Raw genomic sequence first — 15,168 nt, 5'->3', positions numbered from 1 at the left:
GTGGTTACAGGGGGGTTTCTGGTGTTTTTTAATGTGAACAATAAAGAACTACATATTTTCAAACAAATCTGCCCAGCTGGTGCTCCGTGCAATGGACTCACAGACTGATGATGCCTTTGGGGGTGTGAAAAGGTATGTGAAAGGCAAAGGCAAGAATCGGTCAGGCAATACACCCCATAGTCATCTCCATGTTTACTAGACAAATCTAATTTAAGACTCTATGCCACTATGGTAATTAACTTGTACTGAATAATTTAGCTGAGGTTTATAGGAGTGACAAATGACATTCTTATCCATCATATTCACACCTCTTTCACATGTGCTCATATCGTGCTGCCCTTTTTTAATGTGGGTTATATAAATGCATTATTACTAAGCCTGTTGTCAGCATTTCCCACAGAGCATCTGACTCAAACAACAAGAGCATCTATGTTTTAATCACAATTTGGAAACTTCTTTATGTGCTACAATGAATTAAACATAATTTGCCATTAGCTTTAGTGTGGGGCTAAATGCACCTAAGCCCAGACTGAATGCCAGTTACAGTGATGATTTGGGTAAAAAAATATTTCCTCTCCTAGATTTCCATGCACATTTGGCTGCATGGCTGATTTACTAATGTTTTCCTATTTTGTTTTGAGCTAAACAGGACCCTACCATGGGCTGAACCTCTAAGTGGGGGGGCATGAGAAAAAAAAAAAGCCACCCAGAGATGTAGCTACTAAGCAGCCTTTCCGTTGCTTTCTGCTAAAGGTTTTTGCCTATATTCTGAGGAGAGAAATTAAGAATTTCGAGTGCAGACATCTTTCTCGGAAATTCACAGAATGGGCATACGGGCCGGTGCATTCCTCCCTCTATGATTTATCAGGAGTAGATACCTATGAGAAGAACTCTGTGCTTGAAATCATTGCCTACAGCAGTGAGACGCCGGTAAGGAAAATTCCATTATTCAGACTTTCTGTATTTATAAAGTGCCTACACATTTGTGCAGTGCTTTACACTGATTATACATTATTCACATCAGTCCCTTCCACAGTGGAGCTTACAATCTAAGGTTCTTATCACATTTATACATACTAGGGTCAGTTTTATCAGAGGCCAGTTAACCTGCCTGTATATTTTTGGGGGTGTGGACAGAAACCAGAATACCCGTAGGAAACGCATGCCGACATGGGAATAGATAGATAGTGCCCAATATGAAATGAAACTCAGTTAAGTTCTTTCCATTTCTTTACCTTTAGTCTTCTGAAACATAATTTTTAAATATTTCAAATTATTGAAATCTTGATAGCTCTGATTCTTTCACAATATTTATACAATATCTGAAGAGAAGCCCATTGATACCCAAGTAACCAATGACATGTTCTTATGTTACAGAATCGCCACGAGATGCTGTTGGTGGAGCCTCTTAACAAACTGTTACAAGACAAATGGGACCGATTTGTTAAGCGAATATTTTACTTTAACTTCTTGGCTTACATTACATACGTTATCATCTTTACCGTAGCTGCCTACTACAGACCTGTTGATGGAAGTGTAAGTTCCCTTTATGGAGTGGCCACATGTTGTGTTCCAGGGGAAATCCAGTTGCTTCTGTTCCTGACCAATACATTGGGGTGGGAATATGATCAAACACACTCACCTGACTTGCTCAGCTCCTCTGGGAGAGACAGATGCCACCATAAATGTCACTTTGCAGTGCTAAATACTGAAATGGCCCAGTCATGCCAAGTTGCTTTTGACAAGTTTACACTTTAGTTGTAATATCTGGTCATTAGCAAAAATGCTTCCCAAAGTAAATTTCTCCAGTATATCACACAACAAGCAGTGACAGCATTTTCCATACATGGTATGTGCCAATAGTATTCTGGTGAACAGCCCAGCCAGCCAACAAGGATAGGAAAAATTAGATTAATTTGGATTAATTTTAACAGGTTTGTAAGGGTGCAGTTTTCCCACCCTACTAATCTGATTGGTTACACCATTGCACAGTTGCCTCTGTGTTCCTCCTTAAAGAGGCAGTATACCCCCATTTTCAACACTGACTAAAAGAATAGGGCTTGTGGTGGCCTATTGCTTTGTTGCTTTGTTATTTCTCACACTAAACAAGTAACTGAAACCAGTTTTACTGGTTGCACTCCCTGGTTCTGCCAAGTCACTTCTTTTTCAGAGTTGTAACTAGTAAATCAAAGAGCCTGTTTACAAATAAACCCTCTGCAAACTGAGCTGCTTCTTATCTCAAAGCCTAATAATGACTGTATCTTGGGGAAGAAAGAGGTTTGTTTAATCAGAGCTCATTCTCTCCATTCAATCAAATTCCTTCTTTTTACTAATTTTTCATTAGGTCTTTGCAATAGAACTTTAAAAAAAACAAACGTTTTTTTTCAGTTAAAACAATAGGTTAAATACAGTTTTTAAATCCTATTTGCCGTGCTTATATTGACCTTTATGTACTGTAGGTATGTAGTGACCCCATTAACTTGGGCAGATGTTGAGCCCGTTTTAGAAATAAAATAAATAAATGGGAAACATAATCATTTAGAAATTCTGTGCTGTTTATGAAATAATGAAGTTACTATTACTATATCTCTCTCTCTCAGCATCTCAGAATCTCATTCTTTCTTAAAGGAGAAGGAAATTCATTTTGGCATTTTACTGCCAATAGATTCACCACATTAGTGCCACCTAGAACAATATATTTATTCTGCAGAAAGCTTTATCATACCCGAGTAAACAGACCTAGAATCTCCCTCCGTTTGTTTAAGATAGCAGCTGCCATTTTAGCTTGGTCTTCCATAGCTTCATGCTTGCAGCTCTAGCTGTTGGTAGCTCAGATAACACATTCTGGGAGGGAGAGTGAATTCTTATGAATTCTTATGGGAGCAGGAGAAGGGAGAAAGGAGAGAGCTGCACAGAGTCTGGAGTCAGATTTTGATTGACATGTCCAATACATCCTTCTTTTGCCTTGAAGGTGTATTAGAGCTCACGTTTTCAAAGTACCATAAATCCTGTCTTTCTGCATGCACAATTTGTTCCAGAGTTGGTTATTTGAGTGAGCTCTAATACATCTGCCAGGAAGAGGAGCTCCTCCAAAGGATTTCATACTTTGTGGAAACAGTTTGTGAAAGGCTTTTTGGTTGCATGTAATTTACCCAGTGAACATTCTGATATTCTAACCAATGGATGAATTTGCTGGAAAGTTGGTTAGACACAAAGCAAAGAATTAGTGACAGTGGTTATGCTCACTCACCGCTAAAAATGTCAGTGTGTTTCTCTCTATTTTCTGTGTTTTGCAGCCTCCATTCCCAGTACAGCCTAACAGCTATCTCCGCACCTGTGGCGAGCTAATCACCGTTATTGGAGGAATCTATTTCTTTTTCAGAGGTGTAAGTCTAATTGAATGTGTTACTTGGCGCTAGTGCCAAATAGGTAGCACCCATCCACTTTATTCTCAACCTGGAAATTGCCTCCTAGAATATAACAAATAGAACTTTCATAATTATCTTTAAGCTACTGAAAATGTGGAACACATGTACAGAATATTGGAAATGCACTTTGAACTCTTTTTTTTGTATGTTATTTTTGGGTTTATAAGCACTTTAACAAGGGCTCTTTCTTACCCTAGATCCAGTATTTTACACAGAGACGTCCATCCCTGAAGGCTTTGATTGCTGACAGCTACTATGAATTTCTGTTGTAAGTCCTTAACGTTTACTGTTACTTTGAACCTGACCAAATTCAGATGATAGAACGTTGGTTCCCAGGATCCTGCTAACATAAGAAGGCCCTTAAGGGGTGCTATGCTGGAAATTGAAGCTCACCTTGTATGTTGTATTATTAAACCCTTATGCTTTTTATATTAAGCCTTTTGTACCAACCCTTTGAACTTTGGGTACTGGCGCAAGAGGCACCATGCTTTTAAGTACACCCATCCCCCTAAAAAACAGCAGACCATCGGCTAACATTGGGTAAAGATGCCTTTTTTTCAGGCGTCTATTGCCTACAAGTGCTTGTCATGTAATGGCCATGTTACTTTATGGTGTGTTTAGTCTATGGGCTGTTGCCCTGTCGTTCAATATCCAGTATTCTGTCAATTATATAGATGTTTCCATTAACCGTTGAGCTGTATGATTATTCTATTGGGTGCATTCCAGTGTTAGTGGAAGAAACACCAAAGGCTTATAGGATGTTACAGTAACACCCTTAATTAATGTTCCCCACTGCAGAAAATGAATGATGGGGAATTATCACTGTTGATATTGCCCATAATGTATGCACTGTGTAGGTATTTAATTTGCTTAGATCTGAGCCCCATATATCAGTACACAGCCTAGAGATGCTAATGTTCTCTGGCAGCAGCATACAGCATGAAACCAAAACCACCATTTATTAGGATTAATTTATTGCAATTCTCTGCTTCCACTCAAAGGCTTCTACACATTTCCTTCCCAGCTTTGCCCAGTCTATATTCCTCCTCTTATCCACCATACTATACTTCTGTGGAAGGAATGAATATGTGGCCTTCTTGGTGATCTGTTTAGCAATGAGCTGGGCCAATGTGCTGTACTACACGAGGGGCTTTCAGCTAATGGGCATATATTCTGTTATGATAGAGAAGGTGAGTATATCTTTATTAAGTGCTGTTGGATAACGTCATTATTAGCTAAATACTGTGCTTATGTCACAAGAAATATTGTCTCAAAATGGGTTTGTCCCTTTTAAGCAATAGTTCTAGTCTTGACATCCTTTCCTTTGGGAGCTCGCAGAAGTCACAGAGATTGTGGCACCAAGGATAGTGCTGAGCTTCAAACTGTAATCCCTTCACCCCAATATCAAAGGGCCATCTATTTAAACAATGAGATACCTACCATAGTATCAGAAAACTACTCAAGAGCAAAGAATAGAGCATGTCAGAGCCTTTTCAAAGGTTATGAGCTCTAGTCTGTGATTGCTTTAACCCAAAATCCCAGGCCTGACCAGTGACAATTCAAAAGCTACATTTACAGTAATGCATAGTGCTTTATTTAAGAGACTATTCAAAATGCATGTGTAATGTCTGGCACCTCAGTTAGTTTGCTGTTTTATTGTTTAAATCTTTCCTTTTAAAGCACTGCCTATGCATGATGGTTACTGTTCTATCTCTTGCAGTTAATTCTAAGCGACATGGTCCGGTTTATGTTTGTCTACCTTTTGTTCCTTTTTGGATTTGCAGCAGGTAATATTTAGCTATTACTAATACCATGCATGAATGATCACATTCACTGTCGATCCACCCTACCTGCACCTCAGACATGCCACAATGTGCAGCTGCAGGGGGAGAGTCAAAACAGCTTATAGTAATAAGAATCATTAGCATCATTTAATTAAATACTACCGTAAAGCAACACAATAGGGGTCATTTATTATATAGAAGGCAGGGTGCAAAGCACCATGCAATGTGCCATGTTTTTGTACTTTTCACCTTGCCTTCCACCCAAGATGAATTGCTGCAGGTCACTGCAATCCATTTCAGAGCACAGAGACCTGTAGCTGTCCCCATGAATACAGGGCTGTCTTTGTTTGATAATATGGGGCCCAGTACTTACTACCTGAATGTTGACACAGCACCTCACACAGAATTTTTTATTAGGTGCTGCAAGATGCAGCCTTCAGCCAGACCTTAGATAGAAGTGCCTTCTGTAAGAACACTAAGAAAGAACACTCTTGTGAACCTTGCCCTTCCACCTTCTGTCCAAAGTCTTCACAATGTACCACTAATATTTCTGTTGTTGGCAGAAAGCAAACAAAGCATCAGTTTAAAAAATCCAGCAAAATGTAGACCGTGGGGCCAGGGGCACAGGCCAGCCCTGTCCTTACCACCTGCCATAGGGAAAGCAAAGGTGCCTTCCTCCCTTCATGAATGCAGTGCTGCTGTATGCAGGCATTGTTGTATTTGTTGGGGTAGCTGTAGGTCTCTGTGGGGGTAGCTGCAGGTCTCTGTGGGGGTAGCTGCAGGTCTCTGTGGGGGTAGCTGCAGGTCTTGGTGGGGGTAGCTGCAGGTCTCTGTGGGGGTAGCTTCAGGTCTCTGTGGGGGTAGCTGCAGGTCTCTGAGGGGGTAGATCCAGGTCTCTGTGGGGGTAGATTCAGGTCTCTGTGGGGGTAGCTTCAGGTCTCTGTGGGGGTAGCTGCAGGTCTTGGTGGGGGTAGCTGCAGGTCTATGTGGGGGTAGCTTCAGGTCTCTGTGGGGGTAGCTGCAGGTCTTGGTGGGTGTAGCTGCAGGTCTATGTGGGGGTAGCTTCAGGTCTCTGTGGGGGTAGCTGTAGGTCTCTGTGGGGGTAGCTGCAGATCTCTGTCGGGGTAGCTGCAGGTCTCTGTGGGGGTAGCTGCAGGTCTCGGTGGGGGGTAGCTTCAGGTCTCTGTGGGGGGTAGCTTCAGGTCTATGTGGGGGTAGCTGCAGGTCTCTGTGCTCTGATATGGAAAGGCAGTGTGCAAAGTGCACAAAATTGGTGCATTGTGCTCATTGATGCACTGTGCACACTGCCTAAAAGGTCATATCTGACCCCTATATTTTCCATGCAAGCATAAAAACTGGTAGTATCTTTACCAGTAGTAAAATAAGTAATGTTTTTCATAACTGCCCTAGTTTACACCATACCATGCATTGCTTTCACACAAAGTAAACATTTTTACACAGACAGTGGTATCCCAAATTAGAAAAACAGCACGGGGTGAGCTCACCATAGATACCAGTAAGAATTACAGTGCCTGAAAGTTTGAGCGCTGGTACTTAATGTTTTGATTTTGGTTATGATCATACCTATATTAAGGGACAGAAGTGTGAAATTAGAGGTCCCTACAGAAAAACTCACCCACTTTCTAGTCATTGCTATGGGATTTTTAGAAGTGTATTTATCAAATTCTGAACTTTCACACATTTATAAATACACTATTAAAAATCCCATAGGAATAAATAGAAAGTGGGTAAGTAAGGTAGTGAGCTCTAATTTGACACTTTGATAATGTAAGTATGTGGATACCAATAGATGAAGGACAACCTGATATTTGAACATTACCACAGAGCTGGACTTGATGACATTTATCAAAAAGATGAATCAAAAGAGCTCACTACAGAAAAATTCACCCACTTTCTGTTCATTGCTATGGAATTCTTAGAATTTTATTTATCGAATGGTAAACTCTACCTTTCACACATAAATACCGTATAAGCTGATCCGAATATAAGCCAAGGTACCTAATTTTACCTAAGAAAACTGGAAAAACGTATTGACTCGAGTATAAGCCTAGGGTGCGAAATACAGCCGCTACTGCTAAATTTCAATAATTATAATAAATACCAATAAAATTAGCATCAGTGGGGTTTATGTTTTTAAATATTTATCTAAAAGAGAAACAGTAAACTAGCTCTGTAAGTGGAGAAGATGGTCAGCAAAAACAATATGTTATCAACAATGATACCTTAAGAGTACTTAATCAGCAACTAAGCTAAAACACAAAGCGTTAAAACCCTTCAAAACTATGGTTTATATAGAATATAAAGTGCAATGTCTAGTGCAGAATGGGACAGGTGAGGATGGTAGATGAAGATGAATTTGGGAGCGGGCCAGAGCACTGGAGGGTCTGGTTACGGGTGGCCTAATTTGCACACAAATGACAGAAGGTGCTAGCCTGGAGGGACCCATGGCACCTGACTCAAGTATAAGCTGAGGGTGACTTTTTCAGCACATTTTGGGTGCTGAAAAACTAGGCTTATACTCAAGTATATACAGTACACTATGTGCTAAAAACAATCCCGTCACAATGTCAAGGACCACAATATCATACATGGCTTTTGTGGCCTAAAGTGACTTTGCACTTAAACACATGATTCCACATTCTAATTTAATGCTGTCTCCATTAATCCTACAGCTCTGGTGACCCTCATTGAAGATGGAGAGGGCAGAACAGACCTCAATAGTACATGTGGAAGGCGCTGCTGCAAACCCGAGCCTGCTTCTTACAACAACCTCTACTACACCTGCCAGGAACTCTTTAAGTTTGCCATTGGAATGGGAGATCTGGAATTTACAGACAACTACAAATACAAGCCCGTGTTCATCTTCCTGCTGATCACATATGTCATTCTAACATACATCCTCCTGCTCAATATGTTAATAGCGCTGATGGGGGAAACAGTAAGCAAGGTCGCTCAGGAAAGTAAAAGTATCTGGAAGCTTCAGGTAAAGGAATCTGTGGGATACCTGGGCTATGTTTTCACCAAATAGTTTATGAGCACTGTGCCATCTGATGTGCTTGTACGTTGTACATGCAGGCAATAAATTGCAGAGGGTGCAAAATATTTTGTAAATACACATACTGCATAGTTTATTCCTTGGACAGGCCCGCTGCTTCTCTGCACACACAAAGGGGCATCTTAAATGCCCCACGCAGTGTGAAAAGTGCAAAAAAAAGTCACAATCATCCTCCATCCTTACCACTTTCTGCCCACAACAGGGCCCTGTCCTTCCCAACTTCTCTAAGGCAACTGGTAAGGACAGGGCTGGATAGGTTCTCCTGATGCTGCTGTTTCAGGGAGTGCCAGGATTTCAGAAAGCAGCATACCCATGGGCACAAGTGCTCTTTGAATGAGCACTAAGGGGCGTACTTGCACCGTGGGGTTTAAAGAATGACCCCTACAGCTTTGCCTGCTAAAAAAATATGAAATCTTTTACAAATCTACAACTATGTTCTACAATTATGGAAACAGCATTTATAAGTATTGTAAGTCTACCTATGTATTTAAAGGAACAGGACATGGATCATATGGCAGTGGTACCACTGAATACATCATGCTTGTGGGTAAGAAAGTATTTTCAAAGTTTCATAATTAAAGGCAGTGTATATTGTCCAAATTAGCCCAATTAATAATATATGTGCCTATTATAGTGTTAAGTAAACTAACAGTACATAACATAGTACATAACAGTGCAGTTCTCTTCTGCAGCTAGAATTGGAGAAGGCAAATATATTTATTCAGATTCTTCTATCAAATAGACTACCTTTAAACTAAACTATTGCATATCTATTCTATAATTATATTTGCATACATATATATATTTGCACTACATGGAAGGGTATAACTCACTATTTCTTTCTCTAAACATAGATGATTCTGGTGGTGAACAAAGGGTAAGACAAAAGCATGCTGCATCTTCATTTTAAGCTAAACAAAAAGTCCTAATAAAGCCTGTGTCACACAGTAACACAGGCTGTAGGTTGTAGATGACCGGGAATAGATTTTATTGGTGTGACTGGTTCATTTTTTTGGTTACTCTCCAAGTCCTACATCTCAGAATCTGTGTTCCAATATCTTATACTGATGAATTCTATTAAAACTGGATCAGTTTATCTATGTTTAGATATAGCAAATGTTATACTTCAAAGGAACTTCAAATGGCTTACTTACTGATCCCCGTTGTGCAAGTGCTAGAGCGCTAAGGGGTGCAAGAGAGTTTCCCTTAGTGCCTATGTAATAAGCACTTGTGTCCCAGTGAATGCTGCATTCAGTACCTGGCAGCATGAGGGAGCACATCCATAGCTGTCCTTACCATCTGCCATAGGGCAAGCCCCCTGTCATGGCCTGTACTATCTGCCACTACTCACTTGTAGCATCTGAATGATGAGCAGGTTAGGGAGTGGGTGGTGGGATGCCAACATGCCTGCCCCTCCTGAATACAGTGCTATGTAAATCAGGTAGCACTGTATTACTTGGGCAAGCTGCTGGTCTCGGTCTGCGTCTTGAAACGGAGCACAGATACATTCAGCAATACAAGAAGGGCAGAACTCTTTTTTTGCACTTTGCACACTGTGTTCTGCAAAGTAAATTACCCCCAGTCTGAAATCTATGCTGTAAATATTTTTAATTCTGGTGGATTTGTGGGAGTTTTTCATTTCCTATTACTCATTCTCCAACTATATGGAGTATAACATTACAAACTAAATTCATGTTATGGTTGTACTGCAATTCTTTTATGTTGTACAGAGAGCAATTACCATACTGGACATTGAGAAGAGCTTTCTGAACTCCTTCAGAGACACATTCAGATCAGGAAAGTCAGTCCTTGTAGGATTTACTCCTGATGGCAAAGAGGATTACAGATGGTGCTTTAGGTAAACTACCTCCACCCTTATCCTGTCATACAGTAATGGCTTGAAGTGTTATAATAGCTTTAAAAAACAAAAAGGCTTTTTAAGTGGGAACCAAACTATGTATTTGTGTTGCAACAGCAAGCAGCAGGCATCAGGATGAATATTACAGGGGCTTGTTTGTTGTTTATTGTGTGTATTTGTACATTTATGTGAAGTTGATCTATTAAACATTCATTAATGTGAGATTCAGCTGTGAGAGCATAGAATGCACACAAAAAAACTTACAGTAACTATAGCGGATGGAAAAGCAGGGTGGCTGGCCTGCAGCTTAGGGGGGGGTTAATCCTTAGCGGCAATGTATGGGGCAATGTGACTCTTGATGTGGATGGATTAACTGTTGGTTGGGGCTAAAGAAGACACATATTAGAAGTACATATTGGCAACAACAACAAAGAGGATATGGGCAAATCATTTATTGCAGAGAATAATTATCTCAGAGATATTACACATGCCCAGTGCTGCATTAGGGAAGCAATGAAAAATTAGGGACATGAAAGTAAAAGAACTGGTGCTGAGAGGGCTCTGGGTTTGGCTGATTCTTCAGATATACAGGAACACCCTTGTAGTGCTAAATACAGTTATCTAGCTTTATATTTAGTGCAACATTTTTTGTAGCACTGAGCTGTACAGATTTAAGCTGAATTTACAGTCTCTGGTAGTAAACACTACAAAGAATGCTTAATTATCATAAACGTGTGTAACAAGCTGTACATTTCCCTAATGCTTTCTGTATAGAGTCGATGAAGTGAATTGGAACAAATGGAACTCAAATTTAGGAATAATCAAGGAGGACCCAGGGAACTGCCATGGATTAAAAAGCACCCTCAGTGCTTCATTCCGACCTAGAGGTGAGGAATCGTTCCAAGTTTAGCTAAATACTAAAATAACACAATGTGCTCACTGAGATGTTTATTTAAAGGGATTCTGTCATGATTTTATGGTTTACTTTTTATTTCTAAATTACACTGTTTACATAGTAAAAAATTCACTCTACCATTTAAAAGTTTATTCTTGAACCAACAAATGTATATTTTTAGCTGTAATATTGGTGTGTAAGCGCCATCTCAGTGCATTGTGCCTGAGTCTGAGCTTTCAGAAGGAGCCAGCGCTACACTAGAACTGCTTTCTAACAGCTATTCAAACAAGCTATTGCTTCTCTTGCTCCCATGTAACTGAAGGAGTCATGAGCCATACTTGGATTTCTTACTGTTGAGTGCTATTCTGATATTTAACACTTTTAGCAATACAGGTGTATGGGAGCTGCTATCTTGCTACCCTCCCATTGTTCTGCTGGAGAAGCTCTATTAACTGATGTATTTTTAAAAAAAAAACATGTTTCTATATATAGGAGCTCTTTTCCTAACATAGATCCTGGTACCGAGATCTTTTCTAGTGATACCTGGGCCCAATATAGTAAAATAGTTCTTTGGGTAGTTAAGGTAGGTGATCCATCAGCCCTGAGCCAGGTTTTGTAAAGCCGAAAATTGCTCCATGCTTCATAGATCTAAGTGTGAACACAAAGTCAGCCTGAAAAGTCCAATAGTTCCTAAAAAATATGTGTTTTCATTTACAATGGAAGAAAAGCCAGTGATGTACTGAGCAAACATACAGATTGGCATATATATATATTAACAGCCATTTCTTCACATTTCAGGGAAAAGATGGAAGTCATTGGTCCCACACGTAAAAGAAACAAATGTGAAAATCGACAATGAAACAGTACCGGAGGAAATTCCGTTACAGCAAAAACCTACTTTGGCAGATCAGACAGTGCCAGAAGAAGATCAGGAAGTGACATCCAAGGCAGAGTGAACTTGCCCCAATCATCTCTTATCTGTCACCCCAACTATGAGATCTAAACTGTGGCTCCAGCGATGTTGGTGAACTGATTTTCCAGTACCTTTAGCTACTTACCAGGAGAGATGCATACTTCCTGCCCCACTAAAATAATACTGACATTTTCTTATTTCATATTATATATATTTACTTCTAGTGCCCTATCAAATACACACATTCCTGATTCCTTTGCCATGTGTCATCACAGCCATTTCTCTGCTTTATTAAAACCAGTCACCCGAATCCTTTTATACTGGCATGCATTTGTCTGTTTTTATATCAATTTTAAGAAAGCCTTTGGAAAATTATTATTTTTGGTGAGGTGTCCAAAATCAAATGTAATATGTTGTTATTAGCAGAAAAGTTGCTTTCCAACTTTTCCATGTTGTGGGATGGGTACTCATTATTCACCATGTGCCTAGGCTGGGTTATATTCAAAAATATTATTTCATACAGATTAGTCAAGAATCCCTTGGTCAGGCTGGGAGTTATAAAATGATTTAGAGGGCTGCATCCAACCTGCCTCGAAATAGCCAACTGAGCAGCCCTTGTATAAGGACAAAACTTTAGCCCTGCCTCCATGAAGAACAAAGAAAGGTTCATTTGCCAGTGTAGCCCATAGAGAAAAATGCATTTTTCAAATATAATTACCAGGCTTGGACTGGCAGTCTGTGGATTCTGGCAACTGCCAGGGGGGCTGCTGTAATATTCCATATTGCATAGGGATTCACTGGGGGTTATTTATAAAGACTGGGAAAATCAGCATATCCAAGCTGAAGGTAATTCAAAGGATCCCAGGAATCAATGTGTGCACTCGGCAGGCACATTGGCACAAGTTGCATGCAGGTGCCTTTTGAATGGCATCCTCCTTAGTGCTTCACACATGTGCTTGTGATGGTTAATGAGGCTTGCTTCCCGTGTATCTGCCTCCTTCCACTACAAGGCTCAAGCTGAACTCGTGGCTACAGTCTCTGTACAATATGAACATGTCAGCACTACTTTGTTCCTCTCAGCATCTGGCGTGTGCACATAGTGGCTTGCAATAGCACTGATTTCCAAAATCACATTTCAAATTTGAGCAGTGCCCTGTAAAACTTAGTTAAAGCTAAGTCTGTTATATAGCTTTACTCCTAGTCCTACTCCTCTCCCAGAACAACACCTTTTACTTATTAAACAGCAAATTCCCACACACACTGAATTTCATCTGATACTTTGTTGCTCAAACCCCAGTTTACCAAGTCAATATCACCACCATGACATCACTCCCATAATCCACACTCAGTGCAACCAATCCACCCCACGATCAACAGATTTTAGCTAATACAGGTATGGAATTCATTATTCAGAAACCCGTTATCCAGAAACTCCAAATTACAGGAAGGCCCTCTCCCACAGACTCCATTTTAATCAAATAATTTTTTTTTTTTTTAAATGATTTCCTTTTTTTCTGTAATAATAAAACAGTACCTGTACTTGATCCCAACTAAGATATAATTACCCCTTATTGGAGGCAAAACAATCCTGTTGGGTATAAGACCCACTATCTGAAAAACCCCAGGTCCATAGCATTCGTGCATCCAACATTTAATGCATAAGATGCCTATTAATGGGCAGAAATTTGCAAAATGGCAGATGATTTTCCTCTGTATGGCACAAAAATGATCCCCTATTTAACATCAGCTCATGCTCAGTTATTGGCTAGGATGGGGGGAAAATCTGCTCAGCCTAAGAACTTGTATTCTAATGTATGTTCCTATGACTAAACATAAGCATGCATGCATCCTAGTCAACTTTAGTTAACGCAAACTAATAGGGGCAGATTTATCATGCTGTGTAAAAAACAGAAAACAAAATTTGCCACACATTGCCAGATTTAACCATATTTTTTTCATTTTTTTTAATTGAAACAACGGCATTAAATCTGGCGTTCAGACAGCGTCAAATATATGTAATGTTGTTGGTACATCCCCCATCTGAAAACTATGTTTGTTGTCCTCCTCCTGTTGGCGGTCTGGTAACTATATGAACCTGTAGCAAGCGATGGAAGATTGGATTAACAATTGCCATGAATATTTTTTTGTTGTTAATTATACTTAATGTAACTGCTATTTCCTCCATTATACATACAGGCATGGAACCTGTTATCCAGAATGCTCATAGCCTGGGGTTTTCCAGATAAGGAGTCTTTTCTTAATATGGATCATCTTATTAAAATCATTTAAACATTATTACCCCTATAACCAACCTTAGGACCTCCACAGGGCAATCCACTAATGCCCTCCCCATAGGATCTTACCAAGTATAATTCATAGAGACCAAGTGGGTTTTATCCGGGGAAGGCAGGCAGGTGACACAATTAGAAGGCTTAGCATCCTATCGAACTGGGCCATACAAATAGGGACGCCATCCATGTTCCTCAAGTTGGACATAAAGAAAGCATTCGACTCAGTGGCTTGGCCGTACTTATACTTCACGTTACATGAATGGGGGTTCGGTCCCAAATTTATCACCTGGATAAAAGCTTTATATCATAATCCGATAGGCAGAATCACTATTGGCCCCCAAGCATCTAACACATTCCCTATAGAAAGGGGCACACGACAGGGGTGCCCCCTGTCTCCTCTACTGTTTGACTTAATTATCGAACCCTTAGCGATCGCAATAAGAGGAGATCCTGATATCCACGGGCTCCGCTTGGGTTCACAGGACCACCTACTTAGCCTATTTGCAGACGATATCACAGTCCTATTAACGCGCCCACTGCAATCCCTGCCGAATCTATACAACCTGCTGCAGAAATTTGGGATAATCTCAGGCTTAGTAGTAAACCCCACGAAAACAGAAGCGCTAAACATAAATCTACCCCCTGATCAACTCAAACTACTAACGTTAAACTTCGAATTTCAATGGTGTAAAAAATATATCACAATATTGGGCATAAGGTTTACAGCTATATATAATCAGCTATACCAAACTAATTATCCCTACATGTATAAGAAACTGCAAAAAATGCTAGAGGATTGGAGCAAGTACCACATTTCATGGATAGGGAGAATTATAGCGGTGAAAATGACTCTATTACCTAAACTCCTCTATCTCTTTAGATTGCTACCTGTGAATATTAGTGAGAGGGACCTGAAATCATTC

General features: G+C 40.1%; 1 protein-coding gene across 4 annotated transcripts in view; it reads left to right on the top strand.

Moving 5' to 3' along the window:
* trpv1 (transient receptor potential cation channel, subfamily V, member 1) overlaps positions 1-12,272 on the top strand; it is a 30,815-nt gene extending 18,543 nt beyond the window's left edge. The window contains exons 7-17 of one of the 4 annotated variants that reach the window (XM_031895781.1): positions 754-930; positions 1,378-1,536; positions 3,297-3,386; positions 3,626-3,696; positions 4,453-4,618; positions 5,149-5,215; positions 7,906-8,216; positions 8,782-8,835; positions 10,019-10,146; positions 10,921-11,033; positions 11,840-12,272. In XM_031895781.1, coding sequence (XP_031751641.1) covers positions 754-930; positions 1,378-1,536; positions 3,297-3,386; positions 3,626-3,696; positions 4,453-4,618; positions 5,149-5,215; positions 7,906-8,216; positions 8,782-8,835; positions 10,019-10,146; positions 10,921-11,033; positions 11,840-11,997 — 1,494 coding nt within the window. In that variant the 3' untranslated portion in view covers positions 11,998-12,272. 4 annotated transcript variants of the gene reach the window in all.
* Positions 12,273-15,168: the final 2,896 nt, after the last annotated feature.

The sequence above is a fragment of the Xenopus tropicalis genome, chromosome 2, assembly GCF_000004195.4.
Source record: "Xenopus tropicalis strain Nigerian chromosome 2, UCB_Xtro_10.0, whole genome shotgun sequence".
Classification (NCBI taxonomy): domain Eukaryota; kingdom Metazoa; phylum Chordata; class Amphibia; order Anura; family Pipidae; genus Xenopus; species Xenopus tropicalis.
The sequence above is the reverse complement of the archived record's forward strand: the minus strand, read 5'-3'. Positions and strand labels throughout refer to the sequence as shown.